Source organism: Octopus bimaculoides, chromosome 8 (genome assembly GCF_046866305.1).
Source record: "Octopus bimaculoides isolate indiv1 chromosome 8, ASM4686630v1, whole genome shotgun sequence".
NCBI classification, from domain to species: domain Eukaryota; kingdom Metazoa; phylum Mollusca; class Cephalopoda; order Octopoda; family Octopodidae; genus Octopus; species Octopus bimaculoides.
In genome coordinates, this window is record NC_142935.1 from 85,762,088 (window position 1) to 85,786,254 (window position 24,167).

General features: G+C 32.8%; 1 protein-coding gene across 2 annotated transcripts in view; it reads right to left on the reverse strand.

The window, feature by feature from the left end:
• Window positions 1-3,320: 3,320 nt before the first annotated feature.
• LOC106871893 (uncharacterized) overlaps window positions 3,321-24,167 on the reverse strand; it is a 149,588-nt gene continuing 128,741 nt past the window's right edge. For both annotated transcript variants that reach the window (XM_052970209.2, XM_014918647.3), the window contains 2 exons: window positions 10,777-10,822; window positions 3,321-5,555 (listed from right to left, as the gene is read on the reverse strand). In XM_052970209.2, coding sequence (XP_052826169.2) covers window positions 5,361-5,555; window positions 10,777-10,822 — 241 coding nt within the window. In that variant the 3' untranslated portion in view covers window positions 3,321-5,360. The remainder of the gene's footprint in view (window positions 5,556-10,776; window positions 10,823-24,167) is intronic.

A 24,167-nucleotide genomic window follows, 5' to 3' on the forward strand; every position in this document is an offset into this window, starting at 1 on the left:
GAAAGTATTGAGGTGTGGTGTAAACCTTAATAGAGAATACAATAAGATTTTTAATGAAAGGCTACAATAAAATATAATGCTGGACTTTAAATTCAGACTTACGTTTACCAAGCAAATAAATGGGCTTAGTCAACTAGTAGTTATTATATAAACTTCTCCCATTCAACTAACCTACGCACTTAGTTAATGCTAATAATGTACAATGACAAATTTGATTTAAAGAGAATGTCAGGCAAAACTGAAAGGAAATTCTTTAGAAAAATAGCAGAAAATAAGAAGGTTTAAACTCTTCACTTTGATCAAATAATGTAAATACAACAACTGCTGCAACAACAAAATAATTAGAGTGAGTAGAGAGTGAAATTATTCAAAACTATATTAGCGCAATGTGGACAAGCTGTTGTTAATAAAAAAAACACCTGTATATCAAATAATTAAAACCTGCATCCATAATAATCAGCAGGCCATGTTTGATACTTTCTACAGCATTTCTCATCATCATAATCTTTTGTTATTCTTTAATTAAATATCTATAAGAAGAATTATAATTCCAAATATAAAGTGTTGTTTCCAACATACAAGGGTCAGCTGAAATGTTCATAGGCTGACCGAGATACTCTCATGGAATGTGACCAAATGAGGTTTATTTTTCAATATCATCCCCCTTGCACTTCTTCCATCGGTGTTGCAGTGTTTGGATCCCATTGGTGAACTGGCTTTCATCTTATTCTATATTTAAGAGATCAGGAATTATGTAAATAATGGCTTTCATCCTGTTGGTCAAAAGAGGCATCAACAGCTGATACTGGTTCCCAACCAAGTGCTTTATAATGTTGAGGAACAGATGATAGTAAGATGTGGACAAATCCAGTAGGGAGGGTGACCAACCAGTTCCAAGCCACCATCAAGCACAGCAGCCATTGGAACCAAGGACTTACATACTGAAGAATTGTCCTCATGAAACAAGACCCTTTCATCAGTTTTCCTGGGTGTTCGGTCTTGATAGCTTTTTGTAATTGCCTCAGCAGGTTGGCATAGTACTATGGCCTTTTTGAAGATAGTCAATAAACAATGCCTTCTACACCCCCAAAAATTGTGGCCATCACTTTCCCAGTAGATGAAACAACCTTGGTCTTCTTTGGAGCAGGTAAGGAGGAGTGTTTCCACTGCATGGATTGTCCCTTTGTCACTGGCTCAAAGTGATAAACCCAACACTCATCCTGACTTAGGAAGCGTTCAAGGAAACCAACTGGATCTGCCTCAAGCAATATCAAATTTTCCTGTGATGTGATCAGCCTGGTGTGCTTTTGATCAGGTGTCAGAAGATGTGGTACCCACCAAGCAGAAACCTCCATCATGCCAAGTTCATCATGTACAATATTCTCAACTCTCTCATGGGACATGCTAATAGCATTGGCTACTTGATTTATAGTCAACTGCTTGTCATCCATCACCATGTGGTGAACATGATTTTTGTTTTCCTCAGTGGTGGTAGCTGCAGGATGTCCAGACATCAGGTCATCTTCAAGAGTCTCCCTTCCCCTCCTAAATTCAGCTGCCTGCTTTTGCACTGTTGATAAAGCTGGAGTGTCATCCCCTAATGCAGCAGCCTTGTTTGACCATTTTCAAGAGTAGTTGTCACAAGTTACTTCTGAAGTCTTCTTTGAACAGTGAAATTACCTGGAAAGAAACAATGCATTTATTAAGAAGAAGGGTTGAAATTAATGCCTGCAAGATTTCACAGCTGTAGCATCACTCCTTCATTGCCAGCCTATAAACTTTTCAGCCCACCTTCATAAATATACAAATTTAAATATTATTTTTTGCGTATCAAATGTCCAAACATTTTAGCCTACAAAGCAAGAAATAAAAATAAGGTCAAGAAAATGTGGGCAGCACGCAAATCACAAGATAGGAATTTCAAAGTTGAATGTCTATTTTTGGAATGTAATTTTTCCAATGACAGTGCTTCAAAATGTGATAGTTTTATTCTCTCAATGAAGATGATTTACACCAAAGAAGGGAGTTTTACAAGTGGTACTTGACAAATTATGTAGTAGAAGTACACTTTCCAACAATTATTTGCTTGGAGTGGTGAGGCTACATTCAAATTAAATGGCTCAATTAACTCTCACAATTGCACCTATTGGGGTGCCTGAGAATCCACATAAATTTGGAGGAACATCATATTAATCTATCAGGAATTACTGTATGGTGGGGCACCTATTGTGACTAGTCCCATTTACTTGAACTTTCTGCAACATGTTCTGTCATGCCAAGCATTCAAGAAGGTGTTGAAGATATGGAATTATATTTCCAACAAGATGGGGCACTCCACACTACCACAGCAATGTAAGGGTCAACCTTGATGAAATTTAGCCAAACAGGTTGATTAGATGAAGAGGTTCAGCAGAATATCCTCCATGTTCACTGGATCTTAAACCATGAAGTTATTTTTCTTACAGGGATGCTTAGAAAATAAAGTTTGCAGTACAAAGCCAGCAACAGTCAAACTGAAAGCAGCCATCGAACTAGAATATGCTCAAATACCAAATGAAATGTTTCTTGATGTTTGCAATTCCATTGCTTTGCATTATCAGCAGTGTCTGGAGCAGACCAGTCATCAGTTTGGAAACAAGCATTCATTAAAAAAAAAAAAATTCTTTCTGTAGATGATATTAAATTTTGAAAATGAAATGTATTTTAATAAACACTAACTTTATAATCATTCATTGAGTGTATACATTTTCTTGGGACACCATGTGCATGTGTACACACACACAACCAGTTTCCCCTCTACCAAATTCACCCCACAAGGGTTTGATAGGCCCTGGTCTATTGTAGAAGACACTTGCCTAAGGTCACACAGTAGGACCAAACTGAAAAACTATGTAGCTGAAATTTTCAAAATTGTACTTTACATAAATAGAACTTTCCTGTTAAGCGAAGGCACACCTTAGAAAGAGAACACTTATATTAGATTTCTTCCATACACCCCCATAAACAGCTACTAGCATATTCCCGTAATGCTGTCAGCTATCAAAATATTTCTATAAATATGTTGCACACACTGGTAGTCTCCAGTGTATAAGTGACTTTCTGGTATTGTGTTAATGTATTACAGTAAATCAATGAAGGAGGAGAATAAAGCTCTAGTCTCACTATGGCTGCTGCTAAAAAATTTAAGGAACACCCATAAATTTTTTTTCGTTCAGAAAACATCAGTAATGATGAATCACCAAATAGAATTTCTCATTGAACAGAAACAAGAAATATTGTTTGGAAAAAAGCATTTTTGTGAAATAAGGTAAAGAGTAGAATTTAATAAAAATCTTCAGTTTATTCATTTATACAAGAAAAGATGTTACAATGATATATTTGTTTTTCATGGGGGTAAGGGATAATCCAAGAGTGAAAAGTTGTTCAGTTCTGACATCTTATAGTTAAGAGGGATGGTGGGCACATATGCAAAACTGACTCCACATTTTCGGTATAAGAAGAAAGCATCAACAGACAGTATTAAAAGAATGCTGCCAGTTTTGTCAGCTGCAGTACCAGTTTAACCTCTGGCTTTACAGCAAATGAGTAGGATTTTTTTTAAAAAGATACAGCACAGATATATACACAGATATAAATGTTTGGATTGAATAATACATTCAAATGTATTCTTTTTTTTTGTTTTTTATTTTTGTTTTTTTGCCTTGGCTTTGTCCATTCATTGAATGCCTGAGTATAAAATATTGTACTGTATTTATTAAGTTTAGCTTAAACTTCTACACGTTGTGAGAAGTTAACAAAGGAAACATACAATATAGTATGTAATGCACTTCAAAAAAGTTTACATGTACAATCTTAGGAACTGTTTGTGTTCCTGCTCACATCTGACTGCAAATATACCTGCAAGCAATCTCATGTATGTTGCAATGTGCAATGTTGTGTTATGTAAGCTGAATGTAAGTTGCAAATACATATCAAAGTCCGAAGACTTGTAGAATTGGCCTTTGGCTACTCTGATCAACTGCCATTTGTCAAGCAGTGAAATGCCCAGTTGAAGTACAAATGTAATTGTAGTAAAGCAGCACTGAAAAGAGGAAGTAAAACCAAGGTTTCTTCAAATCAGGTAATTCACAAGTTTGAAAATAAACTGCTTTTGAATTTATATTTTTTAATATAGAATTTTTTTTTTAATTTAGAAATTCAAATATCACATTGTTTAAAGAAAAATAATTAAATTATGCACTTGCAAAACATTGTGGTATTAAGATAGCAAAGAATTAAATTATCTTTAATAGTAATAACAATAATAATAATAATTTCTTTTTAATATTTATAATGATTTTGTTTTCAATATTAATAGTAATTAAAAATAAAAATAAAAGCTGAAGAGTAAAAGAAAAAAAAAATCATATCTACTGACATTCTTGAAATATTTTCAGAATAAGACCCTAAAAACAAGAGCACTTGATAATTAAATCAGTTTTCTGTAGAATATACAAATATTGTATGTATAGCAATCAGCTTAAGTAAATAAATATTCCATTTAATGAAAATAGCATCAATAAAAAGTCAACTTCAAACTGAAGCCTAAAAGATTAACAATCTATTTAGAAAACTATTAATCTTAATGTGTCCAAAAAAAAATGAAAGAAAAGAAAAAACAAGGCAGATTTGTGTCACTGAACACAGAAAAGCCAAATTAATAAGGATTGTGATTGTTACATCCAATAGCAGTGAGCAGCCAAAGAGTTACATTTTCTCTAGAGTGAAATCAGGAAAAGAAATCAAATGGTAACAACTGGTGGGGGATGGGGAGATTATAAACAGGTATGTAAATTAGTAGAGTATTAAATAAAATAGTTGGAGTAATTAAAAAAAAATATATGTATTAAAAAAAATTAAATATGTCTACGAAATAGAATTTTTAAAAAATGATAACTTCAGTGACAATGGCTCTGACATACCAACTATCATGCTGTTTTCAGTACTTGTTTTACTTTCAAATGCCATAACCATTTATTTACTCATTGCTCCCAACAACATTTTTTTTCAATAATCAAAACAAAAGGAAAGCCAACAGTTTCATGTTTTCAGGAAGATGTTGTTCAAACTTTTTGTCAACCAACCCGTCTTGACATCTTCATGGTATCTAGCAAGCCAGCCGCTGTAGTATGTGAAATCATTCATCGGCATGAAGCAGTGCTTGAAATCATAATTTCCTATAGTTGGTGATAGAAGTGATAGAGGTGGCAATAGAAATTAGAAAGAGTATAAATCCAGCCAGATGGCATAGTTACATACACCACTATATCACTAGCTTGACATAACAGTGATATTCCTGCACTGACCAGGTAAACATACTGTTAAGAAGTGGTCGCAGCAGGGGGTTGTGGTCGAGGTTGACTTAGTTTTGATAATGTATCTGGACTTGCAGAAGTTCGCAAAATACTGTTTTCATACTCTAATTGGTTATTTTTCTCTGTCAATTCCTTGATTTGTTCTTTCAGAACTTCTACCTCTTCTCTTACAGCAAACATCAAATGACTTTTCACCAAGTCCTGTTAAAATAAAGAGTAAACATATTAAAACATATTCAACACCCATCACACAATTCATATTTTTTCCCTACTGCTTTTTCACCCCACTACAAAACCTATTTCTCTTAAAACACATTTTACTGCTGTTAATCGCAAAAGTATTTACACTGATTATTTTCCATTTAGGAAATGATGAAGTACATAGATATATTTTCTGGTTTTACAATGCATTGATGACACTATATATATATCAATCAAATAATGGGTATATGCAAATAGTTATTTCTAATTGTCAGTTGAGATGATCAACACCATCCATTCAATTTCTTTCCATAAGTAGTGAGCTATTCTATCAACTAGAATAGAAATCTTCAATTTATTTTTATCCACAGAAAATTAGGGTAACAAAAGAATCATAGGAAAGTAGCACAAGCAAAACCAAGTCTTCTGTGACTTCACAATGTTGCTACCAATGATAATAAAAATAATAATTTCAAACAGAAGCAAGCAGCTGCAGAAATTTTAAATTACAGACCAAATTTCTAATCCATTCATCTGTAATGACATGTTTTATGCTGTTTCATATTTTATGACAAAATTCAAATATTTCCTTGTAAATTATTGGTTTTATTGAATATCAAATGATTGAAGGGCTTCCTAAATGTATGGTGGTATGGGTGGATATTAAAGTCTACTCCAACAATCTCAGAATATGATAGTGTAAAAGGAACCTTTCTAACATACATGTAGGAAAGCAACCACAATGAAATAAAATGATTAGGGATGCAGAAGGTTTTTAGTGTACAAGACAACTTAATTAGCTTTCATACAATCATAAACACATCAAGTGCACTTCCTACTAAATCAGATGTGTAGATAATATAATAACAGCACCAAATGTATTAAGAAGGCTGATCTTATACATGTGATCAACTCTCAACTGGCATCACTACCACCAACCAGTTTCATTTTCATCAGGTTATCAGTTTCTGCTCTGCCACTGTCAACAGTGTCCTGGTACATAGGTGGATATGGGAAGAAGGTCCAACCTGATAATAAGGAATCACAGCTTTGATAATGCATGGTGGTAACTAATGGTAACATGCCACGCTGCAAACTTATGTCATGGGAAAACCAATTTAAAACATAGTCCACACCCTTTCGTATATATTTGCACTCACATAAGCTAATATGTGTATAAAACATGAAACAAGAAAAAAATATCAACAAATGACTTCCTTATTGTTCACAAATCTTTTGGCATCAAAATGTAAAATAGTTTCTTTGGTGGAGAAAGAATTTGGCTACAAAAGGAATATTGCAGCTGCTGAGAAACCTAATTTTTTCTGCTCATTACAGCAGATAGTCTCTATTTTACATCAAATACAAATGACTCACTATAATATAATTGACAACAACATCACTTTAAAAAAAAAAATTATTCTGTATCAAGTATTCTTTGAAATTTTTGCTTACCAAATATGACAAAATAAACAAAGAGAAACAGTGATACATGGAAGAGAAAAATGGTGAAATAAGTAAGGTAAACTTATTTGTTGTGATATGAGTTAATTTCAATGGAATTTCAACTTGAAATGTAGAAGGCGAAAACTACTTCAAAGCATTTAATGTAATATTTCACAATTTCTACCAAGTCCCTCTCATCTGCCTAATCTGTTCTGGTATGAAACAAAATTGTGCATAATTTCATTTTTTGTTATTTAATTTTAAATTGCATTAATCTATTTTAATCCTATATGTGGTGTGGATACACATTATTATTTAAGTGGTTTTCCTTCTTGTTCTGCAACTTAACTGCTGCAGTGTCATATCAAATTAAAGTGCTTGACTAATAACTATAATCATCATCATTATCATCTGTTCAATGTGATGGTATTATACAAGACATTACTATGTTGAAAACCAGTACCACACCCACTTCATACATTTTGTCGGTTGTTAATAGCAGCAGTACTATTGAAAAATGCTCAAATTTATAAAATCCACTCTATTCAAATCAGCATGTTAGAAATAAAAATAATATTAGTGCTAGGGAAAACCATTCAGCCATAAAATTCTTATTCTCTTCTCCAATATTCATGATACAATTATACAATTACGAGTGACGAATCTATGCAGATGGGAGCGACAATGGACTAAATGTTTTATCACATATGCTTCATACAATATATAATTTTATAATCATTAGAAAAATTACATTTATTTGTATTTCTTTTCAAACTGACTGACATGTGCATATCCTGCCAACATTTTCTTTCAAGTTATTCTTCTTTATGTTATCTAGTTCAGTCACTTCCTAACTATAGCACTCATCATCAATATCAAATTCTTTAAAAGACAATGGTCATCATGAGGTAGATTAAATACTTTACATACATCCCAATGTGTTCTAGGTTTAACTCCTGTTGAGAATAACTTGCCTCCATCTCTCAAGGTCTAACATATTTCAAAGAAAGCAAATATATTTTCCAGGATCTAAAACTGGAAAGAATATAAATTGATTCAACCTAGAACTACCTCACTATAGCACCTTCCCAGCCAATATAATGATTTGATAATTGATTATTAACTAAAACTCATTCTCCTGTCAGGTTTAGCTATTTTCAAATATCCTTGTTCCATTATGATTAATACATTTCTGTATATTATTTGGAAAAGAATGATTTTTCTTTCTACTATTATTTCTTTCAAACTGTTCACACATGCTAGCAAACAGTAGCAAATAGTTAATAGAAATTTCATGTTATTTGCTGGAGGGAATATTGATTATGAATAGACAAGTATCTCTGGTCAAAAAAAGGTTTTTATATTCTTAGAATATTTAACAACAGATAAAGCAATGTCAAGAACAATGTGAGAACAGCTTACTAACTAGATACCAACTAATGAAAATTAAGATAATCCAGAAAAAAATCGTACAAAATTTTATTTTTAGCAGTAGAAATATTGCCATTGATTGATATCAATCCCAGGTTAAAATATTACTGTTAATTGATCACTATCAATCTCAGATTCAAAATGTAGTCCTCAATTCTAAAAGAACTGTGAGGGGAAGAAAATGTGAATGTAATTTTTAACAAGAAAAAAAAAAAAAAACACTGGTAACAGTATTAGCAGTGAAAAACTTGATTCAGTCATAAGGAAAGCAGGATAAGAAATGGCATATCATTATCAAATTTTCTCGATAAAAAAAGCTTAGAGAGAATTTCAATTCGTATTGATCTATTATTTTTGCACATGTGAGAAGTTAAACTATAATGAGAATTGAGATAATAGTTTCTCATTCAGGAAATCGAGGAAATGGTTTAGGAAGTAGTTCTAAACAATATAGCAATTAGAAAGCTACATTTTATAACAGTCTGACAAGAGTTCAGAATTAGGGAAGTCAATTTGGCAACAATACAGAGAAAATGGAAAAAGCACTAGGTGTATTGAAAGAAAAGTTAAGCATAAGAGGAATTATATATGCAGTGTGCAAGAGAGGAGGCTGCACTGGTTTGGTCACATGAGCTGGAAAGATGAGGACAGATGCATAAACAAGTGCTGATCTCTTTAAGTGGATGGAGTTTGTGGAAGAGGAAAACCCAAGAAGACATGGGACAAAGTACTGAAGGTTGATTCTTACAAAGCAGATGACAGAGGACTGAGATATGTGGTGCATTGCTGTACTCAAGAAAAGTTGTTCACCACAACAGAATTGATATCCTAAAACCAAGGTTCCACATAAAACATATTGGTGTTGGTGTCACATAAAAAGCACTGGTGATGGTGCCACGTAAAAATTACCCAGTACACTCTGTAAAGAGGTTGGCATTAGGAAAGTCATCCAGCTGTAGAAACCAAACCAAAACCGATTATGGAACCTGGTGCAGCTCCTGACCATGCCACTTTTTGTCAAGCTGTCCAACCCATGCCAGCATGGAAAACAGACATTAAATGAATGATGGTGATGATAATGCACTAATATAGGGAATTCTAGAAATTCTTCAGATAGATAAGAAAATTCCTCAACTAAATTCATATATTTTGCAACCTTTACTCACCTACAATCTCAGTTCTTTTGTCCTCACTCCCACTCACCTCGCATCTCGAGGATTCATCCAAACTACTCATCACCACTATTTTTTACCTTTTCCCAGTTCCATCCTGATCACCTTTGCCTTCTCTTCTAAAACATGGATAGCCATGTAGCTTTTCTACAAGAAAGTTGTCCTGCTCTGGTACCTTCTCTAATACTTTTAACTCCTCATCTCTGAGCATAAAGTTACCCCTATCAGGAATTATAGTCTTGCAAGCTGCATGGCAACCTCACTAATGCTGGCAGCACAAAGAAAAACACCCAGTATACTCTGTAAAGTGGTAGACATTAGGCACTGTCTACATTGGCATCCATCCACGTCAAAGTAGACAGTGAAGTAAAATGTACTCCTGAAGGGGTGCACTATGCTCCAGTCTACTTTGTCTATTTCACTGTCTAGTTCTTGTCAAACTAAACCAACCCAAACCAGCACGGAACAAGAAAATTAAATGACGATGATAAATAATTATTCAGAAGGTTGAAGATGTTTTTTAATTTCTGCTAATTAAAAAAAAAAATTACTTTTAAATATTTACTAAAACAACCAATGGAGATCCATACTAGAGTAGAAATTTTCAAAACTATTACCAGCCTAAAGTTAGCTACCTAAACACAGAATCAATAACTACATAGTTTACACCCATCACATGCATTCCTACTACTTTCAATATGTGCACCACACTATACAAACCAGATATACGGATTGATTCAACCACTTTCATTCAATGTAAGCAATTAATGATTTCACCGTCTTGATGCCATTCCTAACACAATCCAACCATGAACAGATCTCTCTTTATAACTATTTCTTTATTCTACACAGTCCCCCATCTCTCTCTCTCTCTCTCTTAAACACACACACACACACACACACACACACACACACACACAATGCAACAGTCAAACAACAAATCCATTTCCAATATAACCAAACATGTCTAGCAATACAACTTTCCTTTATCCTAATATGTATGAATGTTTCCAGTTCTAAAACTGTCAATTGAGCATTAGTCATCAGCTCATGTTGAGAGATGCAGTACTAGACACCTCAAATATATAAACAGTTCAAAAGGTATATAATCAATATTTTGAAGATAATTTTCCAACATTAATTGCAAAGAGTTATTTAAAAAGATCACTTACCATTGCTTGTTCTATTTTATTATCAATGGCTACTGTACTTGAACCACTGCAAAACAAAATAAATATATATAAATATTATTGCTAAAACTTTTCACAAAAATAATGATATATAACAATATAATTAGTAGTGACAGAGATAGAGAGAGAGAGAGAGAGAGAGAGAGATAGAGAGAGAGAGAGAGAGAGAGAGAGAGAAAGAGAGAGAGAAAGAGAGAGAGATGGTGTGTAATAATAACAAAAACAATGAACACTAATTATCACTAGTACCTTTTTGTGCAACCATGACAATGTAACTTCAATCAATGGACAAAGTAGATTTTCATTTTGTCACCATAGTATTGTGATCATATTACTAGGCTAAAACCACAACTCTGGTAACTTGTTGAAGTTTCATTTCTTATTCAAGGATAAAAGGATGCAAATATCTATGACATCTGATAGTGCAATTATGAAGATGTTGGTGATGATTTATTTTTCAAGAGATACAGGCCCAAACTCTAGCATCTAATAATTCATCAAGCCCAGTATATGTGATGTTGATAACAATAATGAGTGTTGATTAAACTCTTTACTTGATTGGTACTTATTTTATCAAGATTTGAACTCATAACAAAGAGATATAACACTAAACAACACAACACAACCAATCCTGCCAAATAATGTTGATAAGACAAGGCCTCGAATTTAGGGGACAGATACAGTTGACTAGATTTGAACCTCATCCTCTCAGTATTTAACTAGTGCTTGTTTTATTGACCCTAGAAAAATGACAGGCAAAGTCTATCTAGGCAGGATTTGAGCACAGAATGTAATGGTACACAACAGAATATCATAAGGTATTTTTATCTGACATGTTTCTGATTCTGAAATGTTAATTATTAATTAAAATCAATTCAAAAAATGATTTTTATAGGTCTCCACCTCAAATTCTGAAGTAGCATGGCTGAAGTGCATTGTTTTTGAGCAAAACACTTCCTTTCACAATGCTCCAGTCCACTCAGCTGTAAACGAGGTTCCAGCAATAACTGAGAAGCTAACCCTGTGACAAACTAGCAGCTCATTCAGTAACTTATATGCTATAGAAACCAAGGATCTTTTTTAAAACGGGGGCCACATTTTTCATTAACGAAACACTTTGAAACTTGGATCACTGGTAGAATGTGTTATATAAAACATCTTTCTCTCTTAGTCTTCTTAAGAAAAAAAGAAATCCATAAATTATTCCATGTTAAAGTTGTCGTATTTCTGTAATTTCAACCAATCACTGACGTCCATTCAGCCGATATACATTAAGTGCCGACTACATAAACAAACGATTCTGAAACAATTAACCCTAACCCTAACCCTAACTTTAACCCTAACCCTAGGGTTAGAGTTAGGGTTAGGGTTAGGGTTAAAGCAAATTTAAAATGAAAAAAGCAAATAAAACGAAGAATCGTTTGTTTATGTAGTCGGCACTTAATGTATATCGGCTGAATGGACTTCAGTGATTGGTTGAAATTATCGAAATAAGACAATTTTTTACATGAAATAAATTTGAATACAAAAATATTTTTCTGTTCTATAACACAAAATAGATAAGTATACGAAGTTTGAAAGTCTTTCGGTACCAAAAGCACTACGTAAAACATTAATGAAAAATGTGGCCCCCGTTTTAAAAAAGATCCGAAACCAATTTAAACTCCAATCTTATGAGTCCTAGTGCTCATGACAGACCAAAGTCTAATTCTGAAACATAAAAATGCAACCCATTTATTTTTACAATTTTTAAGCCAAAACTGTCAGAAAGTTAGTCACTTTTATGTAGGAGAAATCTTTAAAAGAAAACAAGATGGAAAGGAGTAAAATAATATATCTAAGAGAATATTATTACATAAATAATGCAGCAATTATATAAATGACTTTCAACCAATTTTCCAAATTTTTAAAAATCAAACTATGCAGTTTAATAGTTTCAGATAAATACCACTCCTACTATAGAGGGTGACCTTTCATGAGGAAAGAAAAGAAAAAGAAAAAAGAATCAATCCACTTCCTTAAGAATCACTTACTGACCAATTGAAATTTAACACAACTGAAAGTGGAAGAGAATATACTTGAGAAAAAAGTCATATGTCACATTAAAATATCATTGTAAAGAGCTAAACCATTTACATAAGCTGGTTTATTTATTTTTTTATCTGGGTGGAGGATGTCAATAGTGACTAAATAGTAAGATAAGCCTTAAGGTTACTGAAACATTTTAAAATATACTTGAAGACAAATATATATATATATATATATATATATATATATATATCAAAACAGAATAGTTGCATTTATATATATAAAGTATTGTTATACAATTATAATAGCAACAGGTTAGGCTATGGTAAAGAAACAATGAACCTTGCCCCTCCCACATATCCCAGTGAAAAAGTATCTAAAAAGCAAACCACATAGAAATGTGTGAAAAATTTGAACAGCATATGAATGAGGATGACTACTAAAATATTTCACACCCACAGACATCATAACTAAAGTGGGTAATTATATCTTTAGATACTCTAACTGAACTCATTCTGAATGTCATCAGGTCAAAGCAATAAAAAAAAAAAGCACATTTATGTAATTTAGTTATTGTGATATTCAATTTATCTAAAAGAAGGATTTTGTCATCCACAATATCTGTTTCAAAAACACACCATCTAATGCAGAATGCCAAAAAAATAACAATAATGGTGTTTGTTGTTTATTTTTGTTACTGCATGACAGTCTATATGTATATATGATGGTAAATTCAAGACAAAACTACTGTGGGACAAAACAGGTGTCTTGCTAAAGAGATGAATAAAACATGGCTTTCCCAATAAGAGCAAGTGAGAAAGAGAATGAGGAGGTACACACAAGATACAAGGTGAATATGAGAGAGAATATTTAATACAAAATATAATGGTTGTCAAATGGGGATACTTTGTATTCCAACAGCTTCACTTAATCCACATGCTAGGTAATAACTACTACACAGTAGAGAGGGGGTGAGAGGGAGACAGAGAAGTGGAGAAGAGATAGGAACTGTGCCAACAACCATTTTAAACTTTATTATAGTGAAATTGCATACTTTCCTAAAGATACCATCTTCATAATCAAGAGCCACACATGTAGCATATGAGGATGTCAAATCCTTCCTAAATTATCTCTTATTACATTCTTGAGTTTTCAAATAGTAAAAACTTCTAACAAATCAAAAGTGTGATAAAGAAACCAGAGAAGCTTAAATATACGAATGAGATGGAACAGCACAGTCTTAATAAGAACAATGAATAAGCAATAACAGCAATTCAATTCATAAGACTGACCATATGATTTAAACTACAACAGCTTAACTACAAAAGAACCATCCAACTAATACAATTCATAAGACATAAACTTAGCTCAATTATGGTTATCTCTGAAGTTGCCAATATTAAAAGTATTAATGAATTTATTTTGCTCATAATTTTGCAGCTATAAATTAGCTCTGATAAGTTGAACATAAATTTATAAATCTAATACAGCCTTAATGTCATTGCCCAGAATACATATGTCCAACGTAACTGGGGTGTCAGATGCAAGTCTACCTTCAGGCAGATTGAAAAATCATTAGACGAGCATAGTGCAGGCTGGTTCCCCCAACACACTACTCTGAATGACATAATTAGAAGGGGCCTTGATGTGGTCAGCTTCCTGTTACAATTGGAGCCAGTAGGTCTTGGTCACAGAGGTGGTAAGCACTCCAACAGAATAACCCTCTTTCTATTCAAGGGAGACAGATCCTTAATCTGGGAATGCAACATGCTACAACATGTTCTCTAGCTCCAGCCCTGCTGCATTGGCCACAAACCCAGGTATCACTGCCCATAAACACAGGGATGAGAAAAATAAAGAGATACAGAAGTTTGATCAGCCACTATCAGTTTGTGCCGTTCACCATTGACACCCCGGGTATTCTGACCTTGCACTATTGATTTCCTCTGCAAAATTGGGGTAACTGTGGCCAATCTGAGAAATGAGACCTGCAAGGTGGGGGTGGCTGCTGCAGTGAGTATTGCCAGCCATTCTCCACAGCAATGCCTTTGCACAAAGGTGCTGCTAAATACACCATTTTTTCTAGGGTGTACAACCCATTAATCCGACCCCCCATCTTTGGCTGCTTAATCTACCCCACTTCCTACTTTTTCTTTGTTTCCTTGATCTATTATACTTTTAACGTTTTTTTTCTCCATTTCTTTCTGTCAATGTATGTTAATAAAAACAAAGTCTATTTCCTGTAAAAAACGAAAAAATGTAAAAAGTTACTGAAAATGCTGACTATTAAATTAATACAGTGTCACCAAAGTTAATTATAAGAACATTCACTATGTTGTTACCAAAAGATAACTCTAGCAAGCATTAGTTTTCTTTCATTGTCATGGTTTACAGAGATTATATTATATACAGAATGTAGGTACAATAAAATCAAGTGAGAGCATTAAGGAAACCTGTTCGTATCAATGCTGATCATAGACTAAAGGTTACACTAGATATTTTTTTAATATGTTCCATTTTTAATACTAAAGCAATAAATTTGAAACAAAAATAACTCTTGCTTTAGTGAAACAATCATTATGACATTTCATTGGATCAATAATTTTTAAGCATTATTCAGTTTAGAATTTGATACATTTTATTTTATTTTACCCATTTCAGCTTGTTGAATATAATCACATACTTTAATTTAATTTATTAAATTAAAATACAATTTTTATTATGAGCAATAATTTCAGTTTTCTCAGGACTCATAATCAGAATTTATTTTTAAAACAACACAAATAAGATCCCAAAAGTATTTAATTAGTCTCTGAATCATTAAATTAACAACATCTCAAAATATCAGCCTAACCACTCAAAGCTAGTTTCCTTGGTTAAACAGTAAGAAACTATAGAGAAAAAAAATCAAAATGAATAACAACACACATAAAAATACACTTCTCTTGTCTTGAGTTCTATGGATTCATATCTTTTATAAACTCTTCCAACAATATTGGTAGCATATAAAACAGCAATAAAGTTAGAAATAAAACAAAAAAGGTTCACAACCAACAAATCACTTAACCCATTAATGCATAGTCTAATTTACCATTTTAGAATTAATTACAGTTAAATAACAAGAAAAATAGTAAGGACAAAAAGTCATAAAATAATCATTGAACAATTGTTTGGATTCATGAAAAGTTAATGTGAGCAGAATTTAAACTAGAAATAAATACTTGTTATTGTATAATTTTCTGAATGACCTGCTTTCAGGCATACAATGTATTGTCAATAGGTTATGAACCTTAATCTAAATGGCGGCCAAATACACATCAGATTCAATAAGAGGAGATCTAAGGCATAAGATGTATATCACAAAATGCAACATAAAAACATATACATATGATGATATATAAAATGATTTAAGTACTTAATACTATTAGATTTTCAAAGACACAGTAAGGTTTGTTTACATAAATTAGTTTGCTAAATGATGCACATAACAAAAAAAAAAAAAGAAAAATTAGGTGTACTTAAAGACATCATTAAATACAGATCAGCAAATAAACAGAATGTTTGATTTATATAATTCTGGCAGAAGCTTATTTCAGACTGACTGAATAAAAGTGAATTTGTTTAAATAAATATTGATCTCAAAACACATACACCAATAATCTTCAGAATTTTACTAGTGAATCCAATCTTAAGCTTTTCAATTGACAGTCTCAATAGACTTTTCCACCTATTCTCAGCACCCATTTTCAAAACTATCACTAAAATTATATTCTCTTTAAACTTATAATCATTATAAAACAATAAAAAATCAAAATGACAATAGTAACTTGATGTATTAAAATACTTGCTAATCAAAAACAAAGCTGTTTTAATGCCTAACATTAACAAAAACATCTATCATCTCAAAGTTACACATTACTTGGAATTTGAATTTTATCTCTGGCTGTAAAAAATCTGATCTGAACAATGACATTTGTGTCAAAGTAACAGTAAAAGAGCAACTATTCATAATAAAACTAGCTAAAATCTAAAACAAAATACAATAAAAATTCAGAAAAACTGAGATTTTTATACATCCCAATATTTCCTCAGTATAATTAGTATAGTGACAAAACCAAATTGATGATAGAATTTTTTTTAATTTTTAGAAAATACCACTGAATTTGACTGTTTCAAAATTGTATAACAATTGACAGTTTCGTAGCCAAAAGTCTCTTTCTTGAGTCATAAATTCATAGGGCTGCTTTCACAGATTCTCTGGTGTGTATACTCCCCAGTAGATAGGATGCCAGTCTGTCCCAAGAATACTCATTTTTCCTAGCTAAATAGATTGGAGCAAAGTGAAAGAGTTTTGCTCAAGAACATAATACATTGCCTGGTCCAAGAATCGAAACACACACACCACTGTACATTGTGATGATTCAGCCTCTGAAAATGGGGCCAAAACTAACAGCTTTTAGGACTGCCATCCGATATCAATGGTCTGCCCTATCAAATGCCTTGTACTGACCCAAACTGACCCGTACCCCACCAAAGTCAGATCTATTCCCAACTGTCTTACTGTGTAATGCATGAGGTAGAGGTCACTGCAGATAGATCTGCCAGGAATCAGACAGGTTTGTCTGTCTTTGACTATACTACTAACAACAAGCACTAGCCTCTTGGTGAGCACTTTAGCTAAAATTTTGAACTGGGTGTTGAGCAGAGTTATGGGTCTGAAATTTTCAATCACAGTCCCCTAGTTCAGATCTTACCCCAGCACAATCACCGCTCCCTGCCTCACATGACTGGGAATTCCCCCAGTCTGTTGCTAACTACACTAGATAGCAGCCTGAACAGGAGTGAACAAGTAAAACATGTAGAAATATAAATCAAAGGGCAGACCATCCAATCTTGGTGAGTTATGCCTGAAACAGTGACTCAGCACATCTTCCACTTCCTCTGCTGAAATCAGCTACTGACAATATTCAATCTCCTTGTACGATAGGCATGGCACATCATTGCTGCCTCAAGTATAACACCCCATCAAAAACAGTCCTGCAAAGTGCTTCTAAAACATTGCACTCATCTGCTTGGAATTGGAGGGCACATGGTCACTGCAGTCCACCACAGACCAAATTCTAACTCTGCTGCTGTGATGTGCCTCTACCACCCAGGCCCAACAAACATGCTAGAGCATGCAGTCCAACTCAGCTCTGGGCATATATCCCTAGGTTGTCACACATACTTTTTAACAAATTAACCATGTAGCCAACAGTAGCATAGTAAGAGTTTTGTTTGACTGCTGGGGATGGGTTTCAAAATTATAGTTAGGTAGGTAGATTCACAGACAAGGACATAGAGATTAATAGGAAGACAGAAAGACACAGACAGGATGTGTATGTGTGTGTGTACGTATAGACATACACACATATGTATATATAGTAAAAAGATGAAGGAAGGATGATGATGTAACTTTAACACAAGTTACTAGAATATATTTTGAGAATTTCTAACAACCATATAGATAGGTGTAGGCATGGCTGTATTTTAACAAGCTTGCTTCCCAACCACATGGTTCAGGTTCAGTCCCACTGTATGCCACCTTAGGTAGGTGTCTTCTATTATAGCCTTGGCTCAACTAAATCCTTGTAAGTAGATTGGTAGATGGAAACTGAAAGAAGCCTGTCATGTGTGTGTGCGTGTCTTTGTATCTTTGTTTATTTCCCACCACTGCTTGACAACCAGCATTGGTGTTTTTATGTCCCTGCAACTTAGTGATTCAGCAAAAATGACCAATAGAATAAGTACCAAGGGTAAAAAAATAAGCACTAAGGTAGATTCATCTGACTAAAAATTTTTCAAGGTGGTGCCCCAGCATGGACGCAGTGTAATAACTGACACAAGTAAAACATGAAAGCAACAATATATATACACATACACACGCGTGTGTGTGTGTGTGTGTGTGTGTGTGTGTGTGTGTGTGTGTGTGTGTGTGTGTGTGTGTGTGTGTGTGTGTGTGTGTGTGTGTGTGTGTGTGTGTGCGCGCGGTAGGCTTCTTTCAGCTTCCATTTACTAAATCCGCTCACTAGACTATAGTTGAAGACTGAACCTGAAACCATCTGGTAGGAAAGAAAACTCCTTAACCAGACATGCTGCATATATATATATATATATATATATATATATATATATATATATATATATATATATATATATATATATATATATATATATATATATATAGAATGAGGTATGCTTCTAGCATATATGGTATCTATAGATAAGACAATTTCTAAATCACAATTTAAAATTTTCCACTGATTCCCTGCTTTTAATTACCATCAAAGAAGGAACAAATCATTTTTCAAAAGAACACAATCCTATTATTTACCATTAATTTCTATTAATTAAAATGTGGGTCATGTGTTTTTAAAACAGTAACTGGAAACTAGAAGCAACCACACATCAAAGAAATACATGTAATTAAATCTCATTAATAATTAAATGGATCCAGTCTTTTTTTTTTTTTTTGTCAATCTGTGATTAAATATTTCTACTTTGTCTAAATGCTTATATCTTTTTTTTAATATAAATGAAAATATACTGCTATATATCAAACCATTATCATTTCCATTTGATTACTTGGCTACTCAATAAGAGATTATGCCATACCAATTCCATTTTCTAAATTGATTCCTACAATAGGCACAAGAACACAATTTGTGGCAGGAGGCAACAGCCAATTGCATGGGTACCAAAATGATACAAGATACAAGTTGATCTTAATGGCATTTTTTAATTCAGAATATAGAGAGCATCATTAACATGAAAGGTATTGTAATTTCTCAATCAGAAGAAAATCAATTGTTAAATAATAATTATCATAAAAATATCCCAAGCAATTGTGCTTACATATACCAAGCATTAGATTTAGTGTTTGATTAATACTCTATAACTTGTTTCAAGGCATTTGACTGGCCATGATGGGATTCCACTTTAATGGATTCAGTCATCATTTAAATCGATCCCAGTATCCGTATTCTACCCGATCCATTTTACCTAACTGCTAAATTACAAGGGATACAAACAAACCAACACCAGTTATAACTGGTGAAAAAATAACACGCATACATACATATATATGTATATGTGTATATATATATATATATATATATATATATATACGCACACACACACACATATATATATATATATATTACATACACACACACACACATATATATGAGGGGCTACCACATTGTTTTCAGCAACTAGATTCACTCATATACCATTGGTCAGCCTAGAGCTATAATAGGTAACATGGTAGGATTGAACCCAAAATGCGGTTGTGAAAGGAGTGTCTTATCCTTGCAGCCATGCTTGTACCTGTAGAGATTAATTATGTGACAAATGGTATTTAATGTCAGGAATAATAGGCAAAATGCAAAGTTCCTTAGTCGTTACAAAGATGAAAAAAACCAGCTGACTGAAATGATCTCAGAATACTATTGGTATTTATTGATGATAAAGGAGTGGAATGCATGTATGGGTGGATTTGAACTCAGAACACAGTGACAAAAATATTTTATCTAGTGTGATGCTATTTCTGTTGGTTTGTTGCAGAAATAGAACTGACCCTAAGAATTTCAGAGACGTTAGAAATAAATTTAGATTTCTTAATAATGTCTTTTGGAGAAATATCTTTTTATTGAATCAATACAAACTTTGGTTAATCAATAAATATTGAGCATGTTTTGTTTTGTTTTTCTGTTAACACATGACAACTGTTTTTAATAGATTTTTACATCAATATATTACATATAAAATAAAAACAACTCACCACATACTGATAATTCCACATGAGAAATACAAAGAGATTTTCAAATGCAAATAGTATACATAGAAAATTACATGAATAGTCCAAGAGAAAGTGATCAGTGCAAAAGAACAAAACTAATGGCAACCTTGGACGAGAGGTAGCACCAAGAACAAAAGACTAATGTGTCTAGTAGTTAACTAGTCTGAACCAAAACAAAACAGAAAAGACACTACAAGTTCCGCTAAACACACTTGGAACACATATTCTCCTACCCAAGGGAACTTAGACACAACACTCTAGCAAACAAAACACACCAGTATGTTGCAGAGAAATATTAATAAATGGTTTTATAAGCACTGAAAACAGCTAACAGAATGATTTTAGGCTTTTAAATTAGATCTTAAATCTGAAAAACTACATTTTTAATTGCAACAAAATTAAATGTAAGAGAAATTCAGAAATTACAGGTTGTGTGATTTGTATAGTATTTTTGGCAAACAACCAGTCAAGTTAGTACTTCACATTAAATTAGAAGTCATGAGCTGAGTATTTAGTAATTAGCAAACAGGATTAGAGGTTACACATACACATTATCTTAGAAAGAATATTTGCAGACACTTTTTACACTTCTAATATAAATAATTGAATATCAAAATTTTTTTTTTTAATTTTGAAAGGATGAATTATCTTTGTTTTCGGGGGGAGGGGGGTAAGGAAAGAATTTAGCAGTTTAAAATTTTATAATACAATTAGCTAAGAGAGTTGTACTTTAATACCAATAAAGATTAGCTGTAACATCAAGAATTTGTTGAGAATATTTTTAAAAGGTGTGCCTTTTAAGAGGAGAAACAAGTTTAATGAGATACTAGTCAGAACACTTACACAAACTGCAAAGGAAGTAACATATTGTCTAGTGCAGTTATAGATCATTAAAAATCAAGATATATTTGCATTTAGAAGGAAAATTATATCACCATGTTACAATCACCTTCAAATCAGGTCATTAACACTCTAAGACTTGAATTTCTACATTAACATGACATTTCAGATTTACAGGAAGGAGATGCAGGAAGGGATAAGAATTCAGTTTTCATACTTTTCCTATGTTATATAAAATTGTTACAATCAAAAAAATACAAATTGTTTATTTTTTATGAAGGTAAGAGCATTTTTTTGTTTTCCAACTAAATGACTGAACGGAAACAGAGAAGCATACTTTATATAATCTCTCAACACCCAGCATAAAGTTATTTCCTTCACTACTGCACGACCACTCAGTTGAGAGGTATTATTTAGTGACCTCACTAGTGACAGTGTCTCGAAAAAGACACCCAGTATATTATGTAAAGTGGTTGGCATATGGAAGGACATACAGCTCCAAAAACCATGCCAAAGCAGACACTGGAGCTCAAAAAGTCCTCTGGCTTGACAAAAAACTTGTGAAACTATCCAACCTAAGTCAGAATGGAAGACAAGCATTAAACAATGATGATGATGGCATGTGTGTGTGTGCGCATGTGTGTAAACAATAATATTGGTTGTGTTTTGTTATTTTTTTAAAAGAGAATCACTGGCTCTCTGCATTTCCAGTGATGACACTTGATGCAGTTCAGGTAGATGTATTTTTTCAAACCAGTTCCATCCATTTTCTTATAAATGTCCACACACATTATAGATTTTTACAGTCCCTGCCTACTAAATTCCACTCTCAAATTATGGATCAATCCAAGTTTAAGTCAAAGACACGTCTCAAAGGTGCCATGCAGTAGGATCAAGCCCAGAACTATTTAGTTGTGAAGGAGACTTAACTACATAGCAATCCATACTTATAGCCTCATCATCATCATCATCATCATCATCATCATCATCATTGTTTAATGTCCGCTTTCCATGCTAACATGGGTAGGACGATTGGACTGAGGACTGGCAAGTCAGAAGGCTGCACCAGGCTCCAATCTGATCATGCACAGCAGAGCTGAAGGTCAATCTGTGCCAAGCAGCTTCTTTCTGTGCACTTTAGCTTCATTACTTTGGCAACAATCTGGATACTTATTGATCAGACCTTGTATACACATTCTTCCACAAGTAAATGTTAGATAAATAAGGTGGCATGTTGCAAACCTGTATCTTATGAGTAAAAATATGATGGATCACAATGGATCAAAGATAAGAATTCATAATTTTTTTATTTCCCCTCTACCAAAGTTGCAGAAAGCCTCTGCTAAGGGGCACACTATCACTGATGAAAATAGCTGAACATACACACAACACATGGAAACGCACCTCCTGCCACTTTCAACATGGCTAGCTAGTAGAAATAACAAATTTATACAAGTTAGCCATGTTATAACATACTAAATTTGTTTTTTTAACCCATTTGTATTGTAACTCCTAGTGACAAAGATAGATAATATAAAAAGGTCACCATATTTCTTATGAAATGTACTATATGTGCTTCAACTGATATATTAAATTGTTCATAATTTGGAAGGATTTAGTAAATAACTCTATTATTAACTTAGAACATGACAAAAGATAAAAATCACTTACAATAAAATGACTTTTTTTAAATCATAGAAGACATGATGTGAGGAAGGGCGGTATCAAAATGGTTGAGTCAAAGAGATTACATTTTAGGATCATCAAGTAGCTTGAAATTCAATTCTAATTTGAATACTGAATTAGCAGTAAAAAAAAAAAAAAAAAGTCAAGGGTTTTTAAGTAGAAACCATCAACACATTCCAAAAGAAACAACAGCCAGACCTTTCACTTGTTATTGTTAACTTATTTTAATTATATAAATGATTTTTAAAATACACCGATAGAAATAATGATTCCTTCACTAATTTTTTACATGGATTTTGAGATGGTTCATTTTTTGCCTTTTTCATTTATTTTTAGAACAAAAAACAGTTCTCATCACAAAATATGACACCCACCTCCTTAAAATCCCATTAGACAATTATCATTTTGAAAACAACCTAAAATTTAACAAAAGGAAACAACTGAAATACACAAGAGTTTATATAAAATGCATTCAACATTCACGTCATTACAACTTAAAATTAGCATAGAAGAGACAGTTTGAAAATCCGTTTTAAGTAGTTTTTAAAGTGTTCCACTGTACAGTTTACAAGATCCTGAAAGAGAATTTTAGTGACATTTTGAAAAAAAATAATGAATTAAATCTACATTTCTAAAAATATTTAAATCAGCATATTCTAGATCTTATGAACATAACTATTGATTTCATTAAAATTCTATTTCTTTCTATCAAAATGAAACTAAAAAGAAAAAATATTAAATTAATTTTACTAATCTTAATCCAAAGCTGTCATTGGTAAGAATAAAATAGATTAAATACCATTTGAATATATGGAAAATTTGTTAAACAATTTATTCACTTATTCAATGGTAGTTTACATGGAACATCAATTAAAGAAGTATGTTTGAAGCTAAATGTGAAGCTGTTATTATCTGTTTGATGCGACTAATGAAGGAAATTAAAAAGTGCTGTAAAAGTATCCCATCAGACCTTGATTTA